At 40.7% G+C, this 27398-nt stretch overlaps 1 protein-coding gene across 2 annotated transcripts in view; it reads right to left on the bottom strand.

Annotated features, from left to right (window-relative positions):
- The window catches only part of LOC131591804 (metabotropic glutamate receptor 3), a 44486-nt gene that overhangs the window by 5395 nt on the left and 11693 nt on the right, over positions 1–27398 (bottom strand). Inside the window, exons 2-4 of one of the 2 annotated variants that reach the window (XM_058862871.1) lie at positions 24737–25592; positions 3733–4799; positions 79–253 (exon numbers count right to left, since the gene is read on the bottom strand). In XM_058862871.1, the coding sequence (XP_058718854.1) occupies positions 79–253; positions 3733–4799; positions 24737–25592 (2098 nt within the window). The remainder of the gene's footprint in view (positions 1–78; positions 254–3732; positions 4800–24736; positions 25593–27398) is intronic. The other variant, XM_058862872.1, reaches the window with a different exon arrangement.

Consider the following 27398-nt stretch of genomic DNA (forward strand, 5'->3'; position numbering starts at 1 on the left):
TGTTACATAGTTCAGCCCACCTTGTCTTTACCCGAACTCACCACAACCCCACAGAAAGGTGTCAGGCTTGTTACTTACACTGTGAGTAAGTGGTCCCGGTCCCACTGACACTGAACCTGTTGAGGTGGAGCCTGTGAGTGACCACGTTCTTCTGGGGCTGGAAAAGGATGATGTGCACCTTGGGTGCAAACAAGCAGCCCAGCACAACAAAGCCACTGAGACTCACAGAGATGCACATGGTGGTGGTTTGCACCTAGGAGAGAGTGGGCACAAAGCACTGTGTTTCAGTATGGAAAGCTCTGAAATGCAAAATATTAGAAACATTTCTACATAGCAGCATGAACCACAGTCCTGGGGGTTTGCACTGGTGCAGGCTGGTGTGAATCCTTATAATTCCCAATCCCCGTATCATGGGAATGAGGTGCTGGTGCTGGTGGTGCCCTGTGTGTCTCCATGTCAGTGAGATTGAGTGTGTTCTCCCTCGTTTCAGCACAGAAAGGATAGATCTGCTCTCTTTCTCTCCTACCCTTGGTCTCTAACCTCATCAGAGTTATGCTTGTCATGCAATATCTGAGCAGTGTTGGCTGCAGGGGGAACCAGCTCACACATAGTGTACATTATGTGGGTTTACATCAGGGGTCTCATGCAAAGCATCCATCTGAAACCAGTTTGGTCTAAAGCTCTAGCCCTAATCAGAGAACTTGAGTAAGCCCTTGCAGAAATATAGGTGTGATTTGGAGTAAAGATAATATCTGGTGACTGTTTTCAGACTGGGTCTGAAAAGTGTCTTGATTTTGAGATCTCACTTTTTGGGCTCAGAAATGAATTGTTTGTAAGGCTGCAGGATTTTAGAATAATTGCCTTGGGGCATTTGTTAGTGTAACTTTGCTGGCACTGTCTATCTTTTATGCTTTTTATTCTATAGTATAACTAGGTGCCAGTTTACTGCCTCATTTTCAGTTTATATTCTTTCCTTCCAAGCAGATTGCTTAATTAAGATGTTGAATTAAATTGCTTTAAACTCTACTGCTTAATTTGAATGATTATACATCTATGGATCATTTTTCCTTAGTTATACTCCTGCAGTTCTTTGAGATTAACCCTCTTCCATGGGAATGCTTCTCATATCTCCTGAAGTGTCAGAAATAATTTGTGCAAATTGGAAAATAGAGTGGGGAATGGACATTGTTGCTTTTCTTATATACTGAGCACAATTGGTGTTTTGTCATCAATGAGAATAATTAATGTGATCATTTAATAATCACTCTTTGCACAATGTGGATGTTGCAAACACCATGAAATGTGCTCAGCTTTCACAGGGTGAGCAAACATGGAAGATCTAACAGAGCCTGCATGAGAAAGGAACACTTTCACATTCTGCTTTACCTCTACATTTTGTCCACAGACCTGTGCTGTCAGGTCAGGTAAATATGGAACTGGGTGCTGTATGGGTAAGACAAGACAGGAGTTTTCTCATAAAACAAGAGTAAATGAAGCTACCTTTATTTTCATTAGTTTCAAATTGCTTTTTTTCACTATCAAAGCCCTCTTCCCCCACCCTGCTTTTCCCAGGGTTTGTACTGCCTGGAGCAGCTCAGCTGTGCTGGCATAATTATACACTCAATCAATTAAATGATTTGGGTTAAAAATAGCTCTATCCCACAGGGCTCTTTTTAATCCAGGTCACTCCAGTGGTTCAGTGTGTAACTTGGCCTCACAGATGAGACTGGTGTGCTGGCAGAGTGGAGAAAATCCCACTAGACCATGTGCTAAGGCACATGGAGAACAGGGATAAGATTTGGGACAGCCAACACTGCTTCACCAAGGGCTACAGATCTAATTTATCTGGAATTCTGTAAAGCCTTTGATAGGTGCCCTCAGCACCATTCTCTCTAAACTGGAGAGATATGGATTTGATGACTGGGCTGTTAGATGAATAAGAGATAGGTTGGATGGTCACATCCAGAGGACAATGGCTCGGAGTCCTGACAGGCATCAGTGACAAGTGATGTCCTTCAGGTGTCCATATTTGGAGCAGTGTTTTACAACATCATCATAAATGACATAGATGAAGGGATCAAGTGTATCCCCAGCAAATTTGAAGATTATTCCAGGCTGAGTGGGGCTGTATTTAAGGCTGTTTATTGGTGGTGCTGCTAGACTAGGGCTACATTAGGATGGCACAAGTTGATTCAGAGCCAACTTGTGATACTGCACGGAAATTAAGTATGGGTTTTTCAAAGTGTAGGCTTGTCATGAAGGTATCAAAAATATGTTAAAAGTGTTTTCTGCTGATTTTGTAATACTTGAGTTGGTTTATTTGGAACCTTGTATATAAATTCAATGCCTACAAGTGGTTTCAAAAACTCCACTCAGGAGATAAGGCTGTAAAATTCTGCTTGAACAATCAAGTCATGTTCCTCTTGGCCATTACTGTCTGTACTGCCCACTCATGTGACTGTCTGCACTGATATTTCCTTCATCCTGTGTCTGTCTTCCCGATTGCTTTGGGTGTCCTGAGCTGTTCCCTAGTGCCTTCCTTAAACTTTTCCTTCATTAACTTCAATCCATTACTTGCTATTCTAACTTCTCCTGAGACTGAATAATCCCTTCCTCTAGTTTTGTTGCCTTGAAATTATTTATAGTCTGTGATCACGTCTCTCTGGGTTTATTCTTGTCTAGACTAAATATATTTAGCTCTTTTACTGTCACTCTGCATGTCTCACTGCGTCATTTGTTACTTATCCTTGTTTTCTAGAGGTTTTCAGTACATTTCCTAAGCTGAGTAAAATAGCACTAAATATGTTGTTCCAGGGTGGCCACACCAAAAGTAAGTTAACTGACATTATTAGCTCCTCAGTTTTATATGCTATTTCATGTACACACTATTGGCAATAATACCCCCCTAAGGTAATCTACCTTTCTTCTGGGCAGAAAGTTGAACTAATTCTCTGAAAACTGCTGCAAGGGCCAGCTCCCACTGTCACTTCTCACATCATAATAACTGTGAGATTTCCAGTGGAGCAGATCTGAATCTTTTTTCTGAGACAATTTCCTTCTGTTCAAAAATACGATTTTATTGAACTTGAAGCTTTGCAACACTATCTGACAATTTAAACAGTTTAATGTTTCTAAAGTTTGCTGGTGAAGGCTGAACAATATTTACTGCTCAGTGAGCGTGTGTTTTGTAAAGCGCAGAAAGAATAAAAAGTTCTGTATTTAAGTAGAACGTTTGTTGAGGTTTTTTTTAACAACTCTGTTTCATAGTAAAGTTTGAAATTCTATCCTTATATTTTTTTATTTGAAAGGAAATATCATGTTTTAATAGCAGATTCTTTTGCAGAAGGAGACTGGTTAGCACAGATTTTATTTTAAGCTCTATTTCTGCCAAATAACTCATTATGATTAATTTTGGGTCACGATCTACTGGGTTTCTGTTAGGACTGTGACTTCAGATAGTGATGGACCCAAATGAATGCTTAATCCATATGTTATGCCTCTATTACAGTCAGACTAACAATACTAATCCCTTCCAGCTCTGACTGCACATACTCTTTTAGGAATGAGACCACCTTTCTTAGAAGTAAGCCAAAATCTGGTAACACTGAAAGAGAACTTGTTGGCAAGGGACCCAGGGGACAAAAGAAGTGGAACAAAAGGCTTTAGAGAATGCAGACATGGTCCTCTAAAGTGTTGCATATGATTTATGGAAACAGATGTCCAAAGACTTACTCTGTAGTCACTAGATGTCACATAAAATATAGGGAGAAAGGCCAGCCAAATGATGCACGTTGTGTACATTGTGAAACCGATAAACTTGGCTTCGTTGAAGTTCTCTGGACATTTCCTGGTTTTGAAGGCATACACAGTGCATAAAACCACGAGGATGACATCATATGTTAAGGACATTAACATACTGGAATCCTTGACATTGCATTTCAGGATGACAGTCTCTCTCTTCTCGGGAAGCGTGTATCTCCTGGTGCCTGGCGCCTCCAAGATGAGCCACACGGACACCACCACCACCTGCACCAAAATGAGACTCAGGCAGATGAACACCTGAGAGCTGGGGCTGATGAACTTGGGCCTCTGAGCACCGTTCTTTACGCCATCAAATATTCTGGCGATGCAGTTCGTTTTCGTCAGGAGGGCAGAGTAGCAGACGGCAAAGGAACTTCCCAGCCCCAAACGGCGCAGGGTGCAGATGGCTGGAGAAGGCTTGGCTATGAAGAAGAAAGTCATGCTGTAAGACAGGAAGACCCCGAAGAGCAATATGTAGCACAGTTCACGGCCAGAGGCTTTGACCAGGGGTGTGTTGTTGTGCTTGATGAACACTCCAATGACCATGAAAGTACAAATAAAGCCCAGGCATGCGATGGTAACGGGACCTATTGCCCAAGCATCTTCCCACTTGATGTAGTCTTCTGGGAGGTCATAGCAGCCAGTCAGGTCAGCTGTGGGCCACTTTCCAGGCCCGCAGTCTGCACAAGTGAATTCATCAGCCAGGTACTCATAGGTTTCACAGGGAATACAAATCCAACAGCAGACATCTCCTGGTTGCATATTCTTCATCTCATTAGGAGCGCAGGGGTCACTGCACTGGGAGACAGGGACAGAGCTCCTGGACCAGTGGATAGAGTCTACCTCCAGTGACAATGTTTCTGCCCACTGACCAACCTTCACATAGGAGTATCTGTCCCCAGTGAACTGGAAATTGAACACGTTGTATCGTCCTATTCCGTCTCCATAGGCATCAAATTTGACCATACTGTCTGCATCATTGGGAGGGTTGAATGGAGCTGTGGGAAAAAAAAAGAAAAAAAAAAAGAAAAAAAAAAGAAAGAAATAGAGAAATGTTATTACCAAAGCTACATACCATATTTTTTTCATCCCTTTGGCAAGCACAGGCACCTGGCAGCCTATACAATACAATTCAGTTGTGAACAGGTAAGTCAAGAAGTTTGTGTCTGTCTCAGTTTTGAACCTGGAAGAAGAGCTCAGATAGTGGACCTCTATTTCACTTTACATTGATAAATCTAAGATGACCAATGTCCTTACTTTATTTTGTCTTGGATAAAAAACAGTTGTCTGATTATTTGTCCCAGTATGCATCACTGCTGTTTCTCACATTTTCTCTTGAAAGAAAGAGGTCTGCTTCTGAGTCTCAGCATTTTTTGGTGATACTTGGCTGCCATGATATAAGAAAAATTAAATGGTCAGGTCATTAAATTTCAGTTTTGATGCCAGCAATCTGGAATGCAGAGTTGAATAGAGGATTCATTTTCAGGATGATGGAGAAGTAACTGTGAAGTCCTCAACAGTTTCTTACTACATCTTCTTCTCCCTGTGTTGTAGGAAGTTTTGAATCCCTTCTACTTTGCTTGTTTTACCAGTTTCTGATATTTCTTGTATGGTCTGAAATCCCCAGGATGTGCTGCTTTGGTCCAGTATCTTGTTTGGGGAACAGATGAAAAAACCACAAGCTGGATCTCGGACATTCTGTGAAATCAATATTGTAACACTTCTAACTGGTAAACTCTGGAGAGTTTTGTTTTTCTTCCAGCTGAGGCTTATCCAGGGAATGAAGAAATATTAAAAATCTGGGAGGAAATTGCATTTACCATGTGATTTATTGGTCAGTTGCTGTAGCATCAAAGGTAAAAAGCTTTACAGGCAGAAAGTAAAAAGATTTTTTTTTTTACCATTGATGAGCAATAAAGGTGATTTTATTTCCCAGTGTCTTTGGCCATATAAGTAGTTCCACTGTCATTGCTGGAATAAATCTCTTTCCCTGCCTCTGTGCCCATGCTGTGCTTGAGCTTGAGCAATATCATATAAAGGTGTAATACCCTTCTCCACTTCAATCTCCAGATACTTTGGGTTTCTTGTGTTAGATTTATTTAACTTCTTTAAAACACTGAGGCCAACTTCTTTCACCTTTATTCCTGCAGAGCATTACTTTATTTTGCAGTACTTTGGCTAAGGTCAGTAAAAGGGACACTGGGTTTTGTCACAGAAGCCCCAGTTGGAGGGTTGAAATTGTGATGTGCACATCCTCAGGTGCTGCACTTGGAGTGCATTTCTTTCCCAAATTTCTGCTTATTGTAGGGAAAACTCAGAATACAATTTACAGCAACCTATACTCTCTTCTGAGTCAAGAATATGTTTGTTCTCATCCCTGCCTTCTCCTGCTCCTCCCCACGTCAGCTGTGTCAGCCACAGTGGTGGACAGCCTTGGTTTGCAGGATTACAGAATCATGGAATTACAGAATTATTCAGGTAGGAAGGGACCACCAGTGGGGCCCTCTGATCCAACCCCCTGCTCAAGCAGGGCCATCCCAGAGCACATGGCACAGGATTCATGCAGACAGTTCTGGAATACCTTCAGGGAGGGAGGCTTCACCCCCTCTCAGGCAAACTGTTCCAGGGCTCATTCACTGCACATAAAATAATTTTTTTCTCATGTTCACGTGTTACAGTTTCTGTCCTTTGCCTCTGTCTTATTGCCAGTGAGAAGAGCCTGGCTCCCTTCAGATACCCACATACTCTGATGAGGTCTCCTCTCAGTTGTGTCTTCTAAAGGCTGAACAAGCCCAACTCCCTCTGCCTTTCCCCATATGATGCAGTTCCCTTATCATCTTTGTACCCCTCTGCTGAACTTACCTCAGGAGCTTCATGTACAACTCAGGACAGGGTAGCCCAGGAACTTGCAAGAAGTTTATTTTGTCTTTTTTTTTTTTTTTTTTTTTTTTTTTTTTCTGTCACTGCTGGCAACTAGTTGTAGCACCCTGTAGTCCAGCAAGACCTCTGAGACCACAAAAATAAAGAGCAGCATAACCTTCCCCCAAATAGCCAGTTCTGCTGGAAAGTGACATGCTTTAAATTAAACAGGTATATAAATTCAAAATATAGGTCAACAAGAAGAATATTAAGCAGCTTTCCTCCTCTCCCTCCTCCTCCTCATGCACAGGCATGCAAGCTTCCTCATCCAGGAGCAGCATTAAAACGAAATCATAATGCAGCACTTAACAGCTCCTCAATAATGTGCTGTCATTGCCAGTGTCTTATTTCATTATTCATAACACTTATATAGATTGTAGAAGCTGTTAACACAGCAGCCCAGATTTAAGAAGCAGTTTATTCACTTCAGCATTATCCGGGCCAGCTCCTGAGGAGGGCTGAGAGCCTGGGACTGCGGCTGGCACCAGTGGAGCTGCAGGTCAGGAATACAAACTGCAAACTGGTTCTTTCACATCCTCTGTCAAGTGAATAAGTTGATGGCAACAAGAACCCTGGTGCAAGTTACCTGGGGGCCTGAAACACCAGCACTTTTCAGGAAAGAATTCCCTCTGTGTAACGTTTAACAACTTCTTATAGAAGTTCTGATAGAATATTTGTCATTTAAATAGAACAGAGTACTTTCCTTATACTTTGTGGGTAGGCCCAGAAGGCAAAGCAGGTTATCTCACACAGAGTTAGCTTGAAGCTTAAGTATAATTGCCTTCCACAGGGCTGTTCCCACGCTACAAGAAACAAAAGATTTTTGTAGGACAACATGTTCTAAGTTAACCAAAGCTTGTAGCTTGAAACATTCATTTTTAGTGGCTGCTGATAGAGGAAAATAAATCACCCTCTTTCAGATGGAAAGGATGAAATCATTTAACCAAACAATGATGTATTAAATTATAGTATGGTGAGCCAAAGCCTACCAATGAGCCCACTGGGTGGCAGCAATTAATATACCCACTGATTGCATATAAAATCACTAAGGCATTTTAAGGTATCATTTATCAACATATTCTAGATCCCTGTAACCAGGACAATCCCGTAGGATCACTTCCAAAGAGTAATGTTTTCACAAAATATGATGTAATAATAATCATAAATCAAGGTGCTTATAGGCAAGAAATATACTTATCACAAGAAAGCAGGACTTTATTTTTTAGAGTAAAAATAACAGTTTTTGCAAATTGGTTTTCCCAGAGATGATGTCAGGCTGTCATAAGTCACTCTGCAAATTTTTTTATATATCTCAGCTTTAAGAGGAAACCTACAATCTTTATAGCAGGTATTTCTGGCAGGTCTATTTCAGAGTTGTAGCTCAGCTCTTTTCCACTCATCCCTTGGAAGAGGACAGGCAAGAGTCTCTGGATCTCATCAGCTGCTAGCTAAGGGGCTGAGTGACAGTATGAACTTTGCCTCTTTTGAGCCTTTGAATCTTCTCCTTCCCTTGCACTTCACGAAATAAGTCAGCCCTGTGTAAAGCAGTTATGGAAGAGGAATTTTGCAAAGAAGTTATCAAGGAAAATAAAGGATAATTAAAAAAAGACTTAAACCAGTGATGCTTTGTGTTCCAGCAATGGAGATGTAACAGCAATGACATTTATGAGAGCAGGAGGGCAGAAGACAGAAATCTTTGGAATCTGGGTGCAGGCAGCTCAACTCTGTCAGCTCCTTGGAGAAATCCTATTGGAGGAGATAATTCCATTGTGCAAGTGGAGGACAAACTCTTCAGCTTCAGATAAGAGAGGAATAACTGCAGATTTATGTTTTAGTAGCAGATACAGATAAGAATATAAAATAACATCATAGCTTTTATGTAATGAATTATGTCATTTGTTTCCATCTTCCTAAGTGGGATCAATTTTTCCAGCAGTCACATAACTTGTAAAAATGTGCTTATCTCCTGTTGAAAGCAGGTGAGTTGCTTTTATTTAGAAATTTTTAATATTTTTGGTGTCAGTGATGTACAGCTCTTGGTGACATGAAAAATTTCAGAAAGAAAGTTCTGAGGGGAGATTTATTTTATCTTTGAGAAAAACCTCTATTTGAAAAAGTAGTATGAGAAATATATTTAAATACTTCTAATTCTGCACATTTTCTCAGTTGTGTGAAAAATACTCCAGGATTTTTTAACAAGGAATGAATAGATGAGGAAAACAAAGCAGTTTTCATCCTAATTAGGCACTGGAAATCTTTTAAGAGGCTGAGAAGCTTAGGGAAAGATGTGTGTCATCTCAACTGGCTTGGAATCAGACAGGGTTTTGTTTGTCAGCAACATCTTCGGGCCAGGAAGGATATTTTGCACAGTCTTGCATGTGTCTGGCACAGATTTGAGTGTGTAGAAGTTGTCCTATAACAAACATCCTCAGTAACACTTCCTAGTAGGAATGATGAGAGATATCCCTGTCTAAGATGTCTAAGAACATTCTTCACGTCCCCTAAAACACACATCTGCCCTTTGCAGAGTGTATTCTTTCTAAACAAGGTACAGATCACAGAGGCACAGCTCACTAACTAGGATGCAATTCATTAATAACAAGGCTTGATGAAAGCACTGCAGTTTTTCAGCTTGTCAGTTGGCAAAGCTGGGAGATTTCATGTGGTTCAGAAAGAAATGTAAAAAGGACTATTGGGTGCACTGAAGGTACCTTCTTCCACAGCTTGTTGGTCCCAAAGATTATGAGGAGATTATGATTAAATACAAATGGGAAAGTAATGAGGGAAAAGGCTGTGGTTTCTGAAAAGTTGAGTGAAACCTCCTTAGTCTCACTAGATGGTGCTGCAAAAACTTCAAATTTCTGATTTAAGACTGAAAAATAAGACATTTTTATGTAACAGGAAAACAAAGTTATTTTTTAACCCCCCCTACTCTTCCTGTTACATATCCAGGGCAATGTCTTTTTAAAACACTTTAACAAAGAGCCTAGACAATAATATAACAGGATATGGTGTGTTTGTCCAACAGGCTCATCCATGTGTATGATGCTTTATCTTGAAAAGTATCAGACAAGACCCTGAGAACGCATATTTATTTTCATTCTCTTTTATTTTAGCTTGATATGGTTTGTTGAGGTCAAAGTGACTTATTTCTGCTTGGCTGAACATTTAGACTGAGCACCATAGAAGTGATGCACCCACTCCTGTTTCTGCTTCAGCACAGCGCAGCTGGTTCCATACCTGACTGACAGAAGGCACATTGAAGTTTTCAAATTCAAAAGTTTGTATGGGGAAAGATCAGAGTGAAGTGTCACTAGATTGTACCTCTCCACAATTAACAGAATACTTGTTTCCATGGAGACAAGCAGTCGCTTTTGACCTCTGCACCACTGTCTCAGGGTGTGTTTGGGTCATATGCAGCATTGCTTCTTCTCATTTAAGAAAGGAATGAGACAAATGAGACAGATTAGTCCCCTACAAATATAATTTTCCTACCTGTGCCTACAGATTTTTCATTCAGGTCTGTGGTTTCTCTCTTAGGCTAGGCACTTGCTATAGGGAATTTTAAAACTATTCACAGATCCCCACAACTTTTGCACTGGTCAGACAGAAATGTTTTCCTCAGGCTTTGTTGCAACGATCTATCAAGGGATATATGTGGATGAATTATCCCAAACTTCTGTCTTACAAAAGACAATGAGTTCACTTTAGAATGGTATCTAGAATAGCCCAGCCAACCTGCTCTTTTTCTGTTGACCACCATGAGTGTGACAATCTGAAATACATCCACGATTTATGTATCTGAAGTGAGATGAGTAGCACCAATGTCTGGAACAGAAAGGCTCACAGCTGGAGCACCAAGTGGCTGCAGCATGTCCAAGCTCTCTGCAGTGTACCTTCAAGCAGGTGTCTCACAAGCTGTCTGCACAGGCTGCTCTGGGGGCTATCACAGACAACAGTCTGGGAACATTTGCAAAATAAGATAAGAAGGGTCTGAAAAACGAGAAGAATTCCTTCATCTTGTCGTTATCCTCATGATCCTCAGCCTAGCTGAACACAGAACTCACAGGCTACCTTTCCTGTGAACTGCTTGCCTCAAACAATGTTTTACATTTCCATGTGTTGTCCTCTTGCTTGTGTGGCATAGGTGTAGTCTTTAGGATGTGGGAAGAATGAACTAGATGCTAAGTTTCAAACCTTCATCAAGAAAACTGTGAAATTGCCCTTATTCTTTTAAAGAAAATTTAAGGAATTTTAAAAAAGAATTTATTCTGTCTTAAACTGCTTGGATTTCGAGACATGGAAGGCAAAAGCATGAAAAAATTCTGCAGTCCTTGTATTTCTCCTTAAAAATACAAATAATCTCCCCTGAAATTAAGAATATTTCTAGCAGTTTTTTGGTTAAGGTTGTATTAGTTTAACATTAAAATAAATACTTATGGAAAATCATCCAAGGTGTTTTTCTTTAAGTAAGTCTGATAGGTAGATAATTAATATGAGTAATTTCTGAGATTCCAACTTTGAAATGCCTTTCAATTGATGCCATTCTTTTAATTTAAGTTTATCCACTTAAAGAAATGGTTGGCACAGGAGGCAAAATGCATGCAATGTAATTCAAACCAGCAATCAACTTGCAATTACAAAGGAAATTAAACCATGACTTCAAACTGCCTAACTCCTCCCTCAGGCCAACTCACTGTTTTGTACACAGAAGCAAGGGGAGCCCACTCCCATTATGAAGAATTATGGCCACTGTTTAGGGTGACAACACAGCTCAGGAGATGGAACCATAACTTCTGGGCTGGCCTTTGGTAGCTCCTGAAATGTTTTGATGTCAGGAAAATTTGAGTTGGCTGGTGGATTGTCTGTCAGTTTCTGAGCATTAATGTTGCTCTCAGAGTCTGTGGTTTTGGTTGTGACTTTCTGCCAGGCCAGGGGTTATGGGTACCTTGTGTCCAGCCTGAGAATTTGGGAGAGGGACATTCCCATGTAACCTCAGAGCTGGGAACTGGTGCCATGCCTTTTACCCCTCACTTTCTAATGCATCCAAGGTGCAGCTGGAAGAGATTGAAGCTGTGTTTTAATTTTGCTAAAATTTACTTTTGGACTAAACTGGGGACATGGTTATGTCACAGGGGCACAAATCTTTCTCTTTTTGGAGGCACTGTTCATGACGTGCTAATTCCACCCCCAGACTGCATATGTAGCTGTCTAAGGAAGTGTTAAACACCTAATAATACTTTTTGCTCTTCTTTGTCAGCCTGAAGGAAATATGAATAGATTTAGTTATTAAGATATTAAAGGAAGTTGGTTAAAATATTCTCTCCTCTGTGGGGACTTTCGGATTAGAGAGGTGTTTCCAGACACAGCTCTGAATAATTTAGTTAGATAGTTTGCCCTTAGAGATCAGAAGCAAATGAACCATGAAATAGACCCTCTGGCTGTTATTTCCTAATTGACTTGATACGAAGACACTCCCAAATCAGGTGGACTGACATAGATTTAATTACTTATACTGCAGTGCTATTATTTAGTAGTAGTAATATTGTAGCTGTGACAGTCCAAGATGTAAGAAATTTCAAGTGTCTAAGAAAGTAATTTCTTATTGGACTTACAGATGGAAGAAGTGCACAAGCTTTTAGACCCAAGATCACTCCATTAGGTCATCAACACCATCGTTCAATAAATTTGACCTTCATTTATTTTGAAGGAACAACTCTGCTCAGAGTTTAGTATATCAAGTTTTTATTTCCTGCTGGAAACACAATTTCCCTTTGCAAACAGCCTCATTACTATCCATTTGCAGAGTAATTGCTGAAAGCTTTTTGTTCACTTCTTTTCAAGTATAGAGATCAGAAACACAAGGTCTGATGGAGATGCAAGACAAGATATGACAAAGAGATGCTATGCCAAAAGCTTCTTTTTTTTCCAGATATGTGGGCAGTCTAATAAAGGTATTGCCTCTTTCTACAAATCTTATGACTCTATGCTATTATTTTTGTTAAGGAGCTACTGAAAACTCTCAGCAATCATTCTACAAATTGCTAATAATGAGGTAATTTGCAAAATGAAATTGTATTTGCAGTAGGAAAATAAAACCCTAAGTAGTGAATTCTAAGGAGTGCATGTATTTGAAATAATTGCAGCTCAAATTTATTGAACATTTTGTGGAAAAAAAGGAGCTGTAGAATGCCTCAGAGCTGGAATAAAGACACAATACCATAGTGAAACACAGAAACCTTTAGGCTCAGACATATTATGCAGCTCAGTTATAGCATTTGGCACATCTGACATAATGCTGATGGGGGACAGAGAATTAGAGTACAGCTGGAAAGGCAAATGTTACGTACATCACATGGTGTAAGATTCTGGAGTGGATCAGTTTTCTTTAGGAATATAATATGTGAATGAAAAAAAAATCTATATTTCTTGAACATAAGTTTAATTACAGTGTCTATTTTGGGAGTGCAGTTTTCTTACAGATCTCCTATGGAGGGTGGAAAGAAATTGGCACCTCTGAAGGTGGGTTCTGGCTAATGTGAGATGCCATCAGGGAGGTGGGTAACTTCTTCCATCAGCAGTTCTCCAGTTATACCACAAAAGTGTGCCAAAGAATATGTGAAAGCTGTGTGGCTTCAATTTTGGCCACTGATGGAGAAATAAAACTAATATTTTCAGTAAGGCCCACCACACACACTGAATGCGCTCATCTTCCTTTGTAAAGGTATGAGTCTGGATTTTATTATTACTCTTTTTCCATATAATAGGGCAGTGGCTGGAAATGCACATTTACTGAAATTGCAAGTTAATTCTCTTTTTAACAGAGTCCATCTCTCTGACCAAATGCTGAGTGAGCCAGAGAGATGAAAGTAGGCTTCTCACAACAAGGAATTTCAGTCAAAAGAGAGTGAGATACAGGATAACTTTTGGCTTTTAAGGTTATTCCTGCATAGCACACACAAGCTGCCAAGGTAACATATCTCTCCCAACATCTTCAGTTTCATTTGCATGTGTTATGCTATAACACACAGCCTGCACATCCTATTAATACTTGCAAATTCTTCTGTTCTCAGGGATAAAAGATAAAGCTGAGCACAGAATCATTTTTGCTAATGCTTTGCTCCACTGAAACAGTTCAGCAGCAGCAATCACTGGACCTCAGGGGAAAATGTAAAATGAAAATGTTGATTTATTTGCCTGTTTTATGGTGGAAGCAGAGACACATTGATAGGATTAGACTGATAAAATGTTTCAGAGATCTAGAAAAGACATTAACAGTACTGCCTCAAACCTTCCTCTGACTTGAGATAATTTCTTCTCCAAAGAGCCTTTAAAGATGGGCTTTTTATTCTTTTAGTTACTGGAGCATTAACTAGCCATTAGCTATTTATTCAAATGGATGTGAAAATGTAGTAGAGGAAGTTTAACAAAGTTTTTCAGCACATTTTCATCAGTTCCCTATACCAGCTTCATGATTTTTTAAGTCTGGTGGAGACCTATCCTGGTACAGCAGGCCAATCTTTGACATAAAGCTGTTCACTTGGAGCAGTGATCAGCTGCTGCATTCATCAGGGCAATAGAGAAATGCCATGGAAAAATCCTACTTTTACAGAAACCACAGGTAAAATTTATTTTTAGGGGTAAAGTTATTTATGTCAAGGAAAGGAACCACAAGAACACAACCTTCTGCTGTTACAGGCAATGACACAACTGCTGCTTAGGCTAGAAGAGTCCAGCAACCCCATCCCATAAATTTTGCATATGATCAGGCATGTCCTAGTGTTTTGGAGCAAATTTAAGACTTCTTGTAAAAGTTAGAGCCACAGAGAAAGTGTTTCCATGGGTGGAGAGCAGGACAGTTCTGTAGCAGAAGCACAGGAAGATGCTTGAGGTGCCAGAGCTGCACACGAGCTGTTAGCTACTGATCACTACACAAATTCAACCTTGGGGAGACACGAAAACAGTTTTTAGGGCATCATTAATAGAAAGAAGAGCATGTTTGCAACATGTGCAAAACATCCTGTGGATGGTGAAAAAAACAAATACAGTAACAAGTAACAGCCTCTCCAGGAAAAAGAACCAGGACTGTCACCTGACTGTGGATGCTGGAACTCATCAGTGATGCTACCTGAACACCAGCAGGCTCTCCCTTCCCTTCCACTGATTTTGGATCTGCTGCTCACTCTTTATATAAATGCAGTCTCAACAATCATACATCAAGTATTATTTATTATTACAGATTTGGGTTAAGTAAAATAAAATTTTAAAGAATGGTGGGTGAGTGCTCCTGTGAATGTGAGTGTTCATGCCTCTCTGTGTTTTTTCCAATCCATACAACAAATGTGGTTGATACTGGGTCACAGAATCTAAGTGATATCAGATGTAGCCTTTAGGAATCACAGTCCACCCTGAAAATGCATATTCTCTCAGCTACAGAGTTACATGGGATTTCTGTAGCACATACATTCTGCAAGAGGACTCTGTTCAACCCTGGGCTTCCCTCAGCTTTCTCACACCAGTAGTTTCCCCATTTCCCCTGAGCACAGTGCAATCCCTTCCCTGAATAAAACTATGGTGTTTTCTTCACTGAGCCTCATATTTCAGCCACAGAACTGGTAAATATTTCATATGTACAAAGGAATTGTTGCCTTAGCTTATTCCATCAAATTGCCTGGAATTTGTGTAGCAAGTAGAAAAATGTTCTGCATTAAACCTTCATTGAATTGAGGAGCAATTGGAGATATGCATTTAAAAAGTGAATACCTCTCAGTCTTCAGAAATGTTCTTGAATTTCTTCTGTAAGAAAAGTGCTAGATGTATATGTGTCATTAGTCTAGAAGAGATGGGATGGTGCATATATTGCCAAGTAGAAAGATGGGCTTGTACAAGAAAAACAAAACTATAGGAGATGAAATTCATACGCAAAACTGAGGGGGCAGGGGCCTTCAGATTGTGAGGTACAATAACCTCTGCTTTCCATATACTGGGTGTTTGCAACCATCATTCCCATCCCCACAGCTTCTGGCCCTGAGCTGTTCTTCACATGCATTTGGGAACGAGTCAGTTTTTGTGTGAAGACCCATACCACATTACGGATCTTGGTAATTTCTTTATAAAATACATGCCTTAAATTTAAGTATTTATGCTGGGAGACATGGTCCTTTCTGGCTTAGTGCTGACCCTGTTTTCATCCCAACAGTGAGCAGGTAAGCTGCCCATGGATGGAACAAAAAGCAGAAGAGCAAATGAAAGGATTGTTCCTGTAGCCATGCTACAGTTAGGATTTCATGGACATTTCTGTTAGAAGTTTCTCTGTCTCTGATATCCCTGTGCATGAATATGTGTCTTGTTACCCTTGCCTTGAAGAATTTTAATATTCTTTGTCTTCACTTGTTATATGCTCAGACAAATACGCTTTCATGGCAGGAAGAAGGAAACAAAAGGAAATGACTCACTGAGATAACAGCAATGAAATATATTTTTACATTATATTCTATATCTGCTAACCATAATAACAATAAATAATCATAAATATTGCAGTGATGTCAAGGCAGATATTCTCTGGGATGCTTTTAGAGGTGTTTAGAAACTTGGCTCTGACAAATGAGGAAATGAAAGTCACACACATTTGTCTGTTAGGTCCATCAGTTTGCAATTGATGGGAGCTGTGCAGAAGATCAGTTTGTGAATAGCATGAATATGTAAAAGGAGTTTCTGCTCCATGAAGACGTAGAGGTGGTTGCTTTTTGAAAAAATGGGAAAAATTTTGGGACAATATGCCAGTGGAAAATGTAAAAAATGTCTGTTTTGAGTTTGGATTGAGTTTCTTTGTCCCTTTTTATAGAGAAACAGGCCTGTATCAGCAAGTGGTGGAGGTTTTTTGCACTGGGAATCAGAAATGGAAAAGATAGACTTGAAGGGAATAGTTCAGGCTTTGCAGAAAGCTGAAATAGATTCACATGCTCATCTGGGTTGCAGTTTAACAAGTACAAATACAAATACAGCAGTTGGCAAGGGACAAATTTGTTTGCAATCTTGCTATGTGGAATCGATGTAGGATTCAGGCCATGATCCATGTCTAGATAGCAGCACCAGGCTGGGCTGAGTGTCAGTGTCTCACTGATGCAGCTGTACTGGTCTTGTCCCTGTTTCTGTTTAACCACTCTTAGCCTGGAAATATCTTTGTACTGTGGTCTACTGGGTGAAGAAAATGTCTCCCAGGAATGTCATGAAATTAATGTTATTTCAGGAGAAAAAATACTTTTCTATAATTTATGTTTTCACTTCTGCCCTTGTACTATAATTATTAGCTGCTAACAAGGATATAGGTTTTGAAAAATAACATAACATTTAGTTATCTTTGGGATTAGACATCTGGAATTGTGACTTTCTGTAGTTTTCTTCATTACCTTTTCAAAAGATGGGTTTTCTTGGAGACTCACTGGAAGTCCAGGGCACACCTGGATTGCTCAGAAGATTAAAATGGATTCACCTGCTCATGTGTTGTCCTCATCCTCAGCACTTCTGTGGTCACATTCTGAGTACAGCCTTTGCCTCTGTCAGCCCCTACTATTGCAGTATCTCAGTGTGCAAGTGAGACTCACTGATATTAAATATGAAAGTACTACAGTGCTCTTCCAGTAGCAGGTGGTAGAGAAGAATCTGGTCTTTCCATGGGCTTTTTAGGGCCAAATTAGATGCTAAAATGCAAGGGATAGGAATCCTGGACCAAAGTCTTCTTTCTCACCTGATACCTTCTCCTTCAAGGTCGCAAGAAAAAGAAGCAGACCTGACATCTCTTATTATGTTTAAACATTTCTCCCAGGTAAATCTGCATGAAGAATAAGAATGTAATGCCATGGCATGTCCTGGGTTGCCCCACTGCGGTAAAACCCAGTAGGATTGAGAAGGGGAATGTGCATATTGGGGGATGAAAAGGTTTTATGAGACTTCCAGCTCCTCTGAGGACTTGTGCAGACCATTGGTGTTTGGGATTCACATATCATTTGCAGCAAAACAAAAGATTAAAAAAATATCTATTATAAAACAAGCACCAGGTACACACAGGAGCCTGTGATTTAGAGAAATTAGGTTACCAAGCCTTCTGTCTCTCAAATATGTGATCTGAAAGAAAATCATTGCTGTTTGGCAGTCATGTGTTTCTCCACAAACACAGGGTGTCTAATCTCATCCTCATTTACACACTCTCATGGATGCTGTGAAATCTAGAGATTTATGGCTGCCTGAAGGCTACATTATTAATAGGAGATAAGCAGCTGACTATAAATTACATACAAGGCAGAGACTATATAATTTTATGTTCAGTATTTCATAGCTCAGCTGAAGTGGTGGGTTGTTTAAATATTCAAGTAGAGGAAACTGAGATGGAGATCTAGTTGCAATTTTAGGGATGCCAAAGTACTTTCACCTAAATATGCCCCTATAACAAATTTGGGGCTGTTGCTGGCCTGTGGTTTCTGCATGCTTTCCAGGAATGACACCCAGCTGGGTAAAGGCCAAAGGCAACATACTTCCAGAGACTTCTGAGGACTATGAAGAAAAGCTGTTGCTGCTCTGTGTCCTGCTAATGCTGCCTTTCTCATCTTTCTGTCCATGGGAGCTCAGTGCCCAGGTCAGGCAGAGAGCAGTGGCAGCAGGTGACAGTGGAGGCACCAAGCAAAAGTACCTTGCCCCTGAGTTGGATGGGGAGCAATGGCCCAGCACACCTTGGCCTCAGCTGCTGGAGCTTATCTCAAGGGGAAGAAACACAATTCAGCCTCTGCTCCTGCTCACTCAGGCTAATTACTGTGAATTAGTGACAAGGGAAAGCATGAAACAGCAGCTTTTTATGATGATCTCTGGCTTGATAGCAGACACCATTAACAGGCAGGTCACTAACCTGCCATTATGGTGAGAGAAGTTTAATGGAAATTTTATTTGGAACAGGTGCCTTATAGATGATGACATAGTGTCCCTCTGCCAGCTCAGGTATCCAGTTCACAAGGTGCAGTGACTGACACACAACACATCCAGAGTGCAGACCAGTTGCTTGCCATCATGATATCTTAAACCTAAACTGAGTGCTGAAAAGGTTCTATAGCATTTTAGTTTCAACCAGTTTACATCTATAAAGACCTGAACAAATTTGTCTGATTTCACAGCTGCCTTACCTTTCAGCAGGAAGTTAGAATAGAGACCACCCAAATGCATTTTTCTTTAATTTTATGATTTCATAGATTATGAATATATAGCAATAGATTATAATCTATAATTAAAAATCTATATAAATGCATATATATAAGTACATAAATATATTCATGTATACACATACTAAAGTCTTCAGGAAGACTAAGTAGAGATTGGCTTATTTACTCTTGGAGAGTAAATTTACCCAAAGTAAAGGAACAGCAGATCCCACGATGCCTGTAAAGAGAGGAGAAAACAGATGGGGCTATCAGGATTACCAGGCCAGCCAAACCTTGCTGCAGCTCTCTGTGTTTTTACACCAGTGTAACTCCAGTACAGAGAGAATATGGGAAAATACTGTGCAGGTTCAACTGTTCCTCTGCTCTGAAACAGAAAGTCTCAAGTGTGCTTTCAGAGACTGTCCCTTAGCTGCTTGCAAGGTTTTAAACACTATAACACATTTGTGGTCCCAGGAAAAGGCAGTAATTTTTTTCTATAAATCTTAGACATCTTTTTCATGTAGATTTTTAATTAGTATCTTGGGGAATTCACTCATTTTCCTTGCTTTTATTATCTACAAATCCATCATGTATTACACTTTTACAGCTTTAATGATTAACAAGGTATTGGATGCCTTCTGCCCATGTGAGCTTTGCCTTTATCTGAAAGCATGTTCTGGCTTATTCTACAAAGAAGCATCCCAAGGAAGGCCAGGAGGACCTCACTGCTGAGTGCTGAAGGCAAGAGGGATCTGACCTGCTGAGAAGGAGCTCCTTGGGTGAGATGGTGGAGTAGCAGGGCCATCTGCTGCAGAGCTGGGCTTTGAGCTCTGGCTTTAGCCTGCACAGGTACTCCCCGCGGTAAACTTGTAGCCGGCCTTTGAAGTTTCTGCAGCTGTAATCTGCTCGTGATAGCACATGCAGCATTCTTTTGGTCTGTGCTCCACGCAGCCTGACTGAGCATTGAGTTTTGAAGTGCACTTTTGACAGGAAATACTTTTGGCTAAATCCCAGAGCAGGGACCAAGCAGTGCTGTTGTGCTCAGAGGTAAGGTGACATCTGCTTGTTGCAGACCACGGCTTAAGCTCTTTCTTACTTGGATGGAACAGATATGATGGAAATGGTCTGTGAAATTGTGTTCCCACAACAGAAGTCACCAGTGTTCAAGTATAAATGAGAAGGCGAATTTGTGCTTCTGCTTCATATTATTTCAGTGTTGACTGGGGCAGAGCGAGGAGGAAGAGAAGGGAAAAAATGAACCACATAGAAACGTAAAACCGGGTAAGAACAGAAGTTTTGCCATAAAGTCCAGTGGAGGAAAGGGGACAAATCAGACATGACTTACAACCCTTTCCCCATTTGGAGTAGTCATTCTGGTTAGCCAAGGACTAACCCAGGACTTACCCAGGATGAGGCAGTTTTGATGATACAGGCTTTGCTGTAGAAAAGATGGATTTCTGAACACAAGACAGAAAGCACCATGACAGTGATTCTGGTAACTCAAGAGGGAGAAAGGGATAGGAAAAGACACTGAGTACTTTAAATATGCATTGCCTAAAATTTTTAATTATCTTTTTTCCAATTCTTCTACTTTAGCCAAATTTCTCCGACCATTAGCTGTGCAGGTTCAGAAAACTGTGATAAAAATATGGTCATGCATACATTCCAAAATCCAAACCTCCTCTGCCCACATTAGCCTGAGGACAGGGTTAGTCCTTTTCTACCATCAGCCCAGCTAACTGGAGTGGGAAAAGCTAGAGCCCAGCCCCACACTCCTGGGTGACAAGGCTGTTATCCTGCACCAGATAAACAACCCTGGAGCTAATGCTGGTCTTTCACTGTCATTACTGCCCTTCCTCACCTCCAGTCCAATGTCCTGGAGGAGCAGCTACACCAGGCATGTAGGGCACAGCTGTGCAGGACCCTGCCACTTTTTTGTCCCAAATGATGGACACCCCTCTCACAGAGCCCTGGCACTTGTCAAATGTGAGGCTTGCAGCAGTGCTGTGGGCAATGACAACACTGCTTTTCTGTGTTGTGCTGGTGGCTTAAACAACCTAAAAGAGTCAGCAAACGTGTTTTCTTCACTGTCCCCTCCACCCTTGTGAGGGAGCAAGGCTTCTGGATATGTGGGCTCATCCCTGGATTCTCAGCCCTCCCAGGAGCCCCTCTGTATGCTGCCCCTCACCAGGCAATGGCTGGGCATGGCGAGAAGTTGAGTTTACTGTGTGCTCTCTGCCATGGACACCTACACTTTTATTCAGCGCTTTGCTGTTCTGGTAATACAAGTTAACAGCCTCTTGAACAGGCATCTGTTTATCAGCAGAAAACCATCACGATTTAGAACATCAAGTGCTGCCCTTGTGCCCTCAGGAGGGAATGTAGAGGCTGGGAAGATCAAGAAGATGAACCAGCCTATATCTCTTTGAAAGGCCATACAAACATACAAACACTTAAATTTAGTGATGCATTTATCTAGGGGCTGGACTTTGTATTCTCACATCCTGCTGCTGGAAGCTGGAATTAGGCACAGGTGTCTCTTTTTTCCTCTGCTGAAAAGATTCAGGATATCATGACATTTGTCATATATGTCTTACTGACTTGCAAAAAAATGATGTGCCTGGTGTATTTCACAGACAATAAGGAGTGAAATTTCACCCTGCCTGCATCCCACACTGCCATTCTGTAATTTCAATTTAATGAAAAAGTAGAAATAACTAGGAACCCAGAGATATTAGTGAAATAATGAACAGCATGTCAGCAGCAGTGGCAGCACAAGTGACAGGACTGGCACAAATCCTGGCCAGACCCCTACAACCACCCTCCTGTTAGCTGGTCCCTGAGTATTTCCTTGCAAAACACATTATTGCTGTTCCTGAGAGCTTCACTTCAAGCCTTCAGCTAAATGGCAAATGAAAATAAATCTTAGTCACCCTGTACTCCATTTGTAGTCAGTAGCAAGAGATATAGGGGCAAATCATACCTCTCATGGTCTGGAGCACACTCTGTAAGTGCTGATCCCCTCCATTAACTGTAATCAAAGGCTAATCAAGACTAATTTGAGTTTGAAGGGTAAATGTCTAAAATTGCTCCGTCCCACACCAGTCACAGAAACGCACTCGATGTTTTACTCAGACTGGTGTGTGTGAAATACACCATGTTCCAGGAAACTGGAATGAGACATTCAGGACCTTTTGCTTGATTTCTTCCACCATTTCTTTGCTTGATTTCTATGCTTGCAGGGCTTATCCATGTGGATCCCTGCCTTTCAGCAGAGGAGGCATTGCTTGAATAGCTGCTTGTGTGTCTGCAAATATGGTTATCACTTTTCTGCCTCCTTGTGGTGGGTGTGGATTTCTTCCCAGGCTAAAGAAGAGAGAAAATCCACAGCCTCACTTGGTTGCAGTGCAGCTGCTGGACTGGCAACTTCCACGCCACCCTCTCTCTGTGCTGGGAAAACATTCTCAGGTTTGGAGGTGGAAATATGAGAGTGTCATTGATCAAATGTACCATGCAACAAGGTTCTTATATTGCTTTAACCACACACCCAAAGGTTTCCTTCAGCCAAGAAAGAGCAAAGAATAGGTTTTGGTCCCATAGAAATCAATGACAAGATATGTATGAAAATCTCACATATGTATTAATTTTTCACATCCTTCTGAAAGGAAGAAGGAATGGAAGATTTGCTTAATAACTCACTGCATAAAAATCACTCACCTGCTTAAAAATAACTTACATTAAAACACGGATTCACATTATAATGGAAGAACTAATAATAAAGAGAGGAGCAAATTGTGTTGTAAGCTGGTAAAAAAATGTATATGGAACAAAGCCATTGGAAAAGAACTTGACAGGTTTCTTAATGTTTTAAATTGGAAATGAGAATTAATGGAAAATAAAGCCCTTCAGAGTTTCAAAGATTTTCATGCTGATTTTTAATAAAATTAATTTGGTTCAAAAAAGGGCTTTCTATTTTCAAAACTAAAAAATTACAGGCTTCAATTTCTTTTTCCACCTTGAACAGCTTCAACTCCCAATTCATAAAAATATAAAGTATATTTAATTCAAAATTAAAACTAATTTTTCTGGCTCTAGATAATTAACATTTTTCCTGAGATTTTGGTCAAAGAAAATTTGGGTTATTTTGACCTTATATATAGATGTTGAATGGGAAAATGCTTAGGTGCTTAAAAATATCTGCATGTTAGAAAAATTATTAAGAATCCTATATTTGAACAAAGGTTGCTTAGTCTTAAGGCTGGAATCTATTAATAGTGTTTTCATTTTAGCCCATAAAAATACCTGTAGCATCAGAAAAATCTTCAAAATAATTGAACTTTAAAATATTGACGTGCCTACTCATTTAGGTAGGTCATTACAGTCATGAAGTATCTCCCTGGCAGGGACAGAAGCACACCACTGCCTTCCCTCCTGATCAGCATGCCAGGAACCAGCTCCCATGAAGTGCTGTCCTCCTAAAAACAATTGATTTCAACAATTTAAGGAAATTCAAGTATCTCTGAGGATAAGTGCAGGCAAGCGAGAAAATAGTTTCTATGCTGTAAGTGCTACAGGAGGAGGGGAAGGAGAAAGGATTATTCTTAATTTCCAGAGGCCTAAACACAAAAGTTTTGTTTCATTCTGACTTGAGTACTTGGCTACAGCAGCTGCACCCCACTGGGAGCTAGAGAAGTACCAGGCATGTGGTTGGTAGTATTCAGAGGTGATTAAATGCTGAGAACACCTCTAAAGAAGGGAAAAGTTCAAGCTCCAATTTGACAATTTTACATAGTTTTCAGTGTTATTAGCATTGTACAATTACAATTACAGTCTCTTGGGATTGAGCATGCTGCATCCTACACATGTTTATCCTTCAATTCCTCTTGGAGCTAGTTCTCATTCAAAGCACAGCATGATGGCTCCTTACTATCAGCTCAGTCAGTTGAGAGTATCAGTTTCATAATACATAGAAATGCAACCGAGATGCTTCAGAAAAAACTCAGATATGCAGCAGAAAAAAGACAGGATGTTGTACACTTTACCTGTTTCCTCTGTAGGTCTATTTAGCTTTGGTAGGGTGTAATATTGTTATGTCATAATATTAATAAAAAAGCTAAACTCAGCCATATGTGGTGGCAAAACCACAGAGATGCCAAGTGCTACACAGCTAGTCCCCCTGAAGTTTGCTCATATCATTCCCTGACTGACCACACTCCTCCACATCTCCTGCACGTTTAATGTAGCTTTTTCTATACTTTGCCATTAAGCCTGTAGTTCTGTAACACAGGTAATGGCACTACACCATATATTTAAATAATTTATATGCATCTGGTTCTATGACAGGAATTATTACTTTACTATTACAAGGACATTGGCCACCGTCCAGCAATTATGTAAATTTGTAGCGAAGCGAGGGAGAGAAGGCCAGGTCTTGGCATGGGAATGGTGGGAAGCTGCCTGGTGTAGCAGGTGGTGAAAGGACCATTGGCTTTCAGACATGCCCAAACTGGCTGTGAATTAAATGGGTGTTGGTGTGTGGAATTTTAGAGGATGGAGTGCCATTGCCAAGACCAGCTGTTGTCAGCTTCACCCTTTCCTTCTGCTGGAAGCAGGAGGAGCATCAACCGGTTTTTTTCTGGGGTTCTTACCAATCTCCTCTTCCTTCTTTCTGCCTTTTTGTGACAGGATTGACCTTGCCTGTGTACCACCCTGGTCTGAACCGTGTAAATAGCTGCTACCAGGAATTTGGCTAGGTGTTACCTTGACTGATGAACATTTCCTTAATTACAGTGCTTAATTACATTCTGTAGGTACCAAAAGAGGAGTATTACCTGTAAAGTTTACTTTCAGGAGATAATCTTTGTACAGCTTCCTGCCATCCAGATGCTTCATGGCATCACAGAGTTTGGTGGTGTTTGGGCAGAGAGTCCTCTGCATTTTATGCAAGGCATGAGCCATTGCATACACAGCATTCACAACAAACATGATCTTGGATTCTTGCTCGTAGTTGGAACTGTTGATGGTGAAGTGCTTTTCACAAGCCTTTCTATGGGGTTTCCGGTTCTGCAGGTTACACTGGAATTTTTGCTCCCAGAAGTCCTTGAACCAGGGGTTGCGCCTGTTGTTGTAAGGGCTGAGACTTTGGAAGTACTTGTCAAACTCTTTAACCGGATGGGAAGCGAGCTCCAAGGTTATGGCCCCGGAGGCTATGTGCTCATTGCCCTTGACGATGCTCTCCTGAGCTCCCCACCCGTCGCTGGCAATCCAGGTGAAGGACACGTTGAAGCGGTTGGCGGCCGCAATGAGCTCCCGGGAGTCGTCGCCTCTCATGAAGAGCACCACCACCCTGGCGTTGGGTTTCTGGAGCAGCTCCCTGATCACGCCGTCGTACGACTTCCTGATGTTGGAGCGCCCCACTTTCTCGGAGGTGGCGATGCAGATGTTGCGCAGCCGAGCTTCCTGCTCAAAGGCCTCGATCCCCGTCTCCCCGTAGTCTCCTTCGGAAGCCACTGTTGACACGTAGGTCCAGTTGAAATACCTCAGGATTTCAGCCATGGCTTTGGCTTGGTAGAAGTCTGGGGGCACTGTCCGTGCGAAATAATCGTAGCGGGATTTGTCGCTCAGCTTGGCACTGGTGGAGGCGTAGCTTATCTGGGGGATCTGGAAGAGTCTGAGCAAATTTGCCACCTAGAGACAAAGTGGGGTGCACAGATTACTAAAGAGTGGTATTTATAAAATGGAACAGAAATATTTAGGGAAAGGCACTTGCAGTGTTTTTTAATGAGAGATGTTCTGATGATCACAGATTGAGGGTGTTGATAGAGGATGCTGATAACAAACTCCATGGAAAGCATTGCACTGAGCAAATGCACAAAACCTGTTCTGATGCCCAGTTAATTCCCTGGGTCCTGCTGGGATTGTAAAGGACCTTTATTTTAATGAAACTAAGCCTGTTTAAGCAACAGATAATTAGACACAAATGGACAATATATTTCAGTTTCAGACTGTGTTCCTTACTAAGGCCTGGGGATTTGCATGTCTTTGCTGTTCATAGTGGGATTCATCTTCTCCAAGATTGATTGTATTTGATGACCAAATGTACTAATAAGACATAAATTTCCTTTTTGTACAAATATCACAAATATACAGGCCTTTTGCAGAACTTCTTAATCTCATTTATTCAAGATAAGTCCCCACCTCTCCTACTTTTCACTCATATAAACTGTTTTTCTGAGATGTTCTGGCTGCAGACCAGCTGAGGTGGCACATTTTTTGCATGTTAGTAGTCTTCAAGTGTTTGACAATGTCTCAGAACCACAGAATCACAGATTCACACAATGACAGAATCATAGAATTGTCTCAATTGGAAGATACCCTCAAGGATCATCAAATCCAACTTTTTAGCCCATATAGGGACCAAACCCATGACCTTGTGATTCTATGCACTATGCTCTACCCAGATGAGCTAATGTCGTGTTGACCTACAGTTTTTGATAAATAATAAAATTTTTAATAATCTCAATTTGCCCTTCTGGTTTGATTTATGTGGTTCAAAGTCCTGCTTTTTCTTTTTTTAAATTTTTTTTCCATATGTGATTATGTCCAATACTTAAATATTTCCAAATCTACTTTGCTGCTCTCACAGAAGTGCAACTCTTGATCACATGTGGGAAGAAATGAAGAAAGATTATGGCATTTTTTTTACTATGATAGTTTCTTAAATGACAAAGGGAAGATTGGTAACTAGAAGTTCTGACCAGTAAATTAAATTTGAAGCTAATCTTGGAGTACAGCCTGATGAAACCATTTGAAAAACAATAGTGTGCTTGAGATTGTTGCAGTAGTGTACTTGAGATTCCCAAGGGAAAGTTATTAAAAATTGCCCAATCATTTAATTTTTTTAATCTTCCCCAGATGTTTCTTTAACCACAGACTGTTGTCTGTAAGAACTCAAAGTCAAAGGACTGTTTTGGAAAAAATGTTGTAGAAGAGGCAAATTTTGAAGGCTCAGACATCAGTAGCAAATTAGACAGTCTGGTAAAAAAAAAAGAAAAAAAAAACCAACAAAAAAACCCAGAAGATTTTTATTGCTTTTCAGCAACCTGTATGACTTAGGACTTTATAGATTTAGATTCTGTCTGTTCTGTATTACAGACATTGAAGCAGTGTCCTGCTGTAGCTCAGTCTGCCCTTACAAACTGGTGAAATCTCATCTGGGCCAGATATACATGTACAGGGACTTTCACAGCCTCTGGGCCACATGGAACTGAGGATTCCAGGAGGTTCTGACCCTCCTGTCCTGGAATACCAGGAAAGATCAGGTGTCCTGTCATCTCAGCTGTAGCTGTTGAATTGAAGTTTGCCTTCACCAAAGAAAAGACATTGGTAGTGTTTTATTTTAGTTTAAGCCAAAATAAAACCTTTTCTACAGTGCTTGGAAGGAGTATCCTGAGCTTCAGCTGACACTGCAGTTTTGCAGTGAGTACAGGCACA

The sequence above is a fragment of the Poecile atricapillus genome, chromosome W, assembly GCF_030490865.1.
Source record: "Poecile atricapillus isolate bPoeAtr1 chromosome W, bPoeAtr1.hap1, whole genome shotgun sequence".
NCBI lineage: Eukaryota > Metazoa > Chordata > Aves > Passeriformes > Paridae > Poecile > Poecile atricapillus.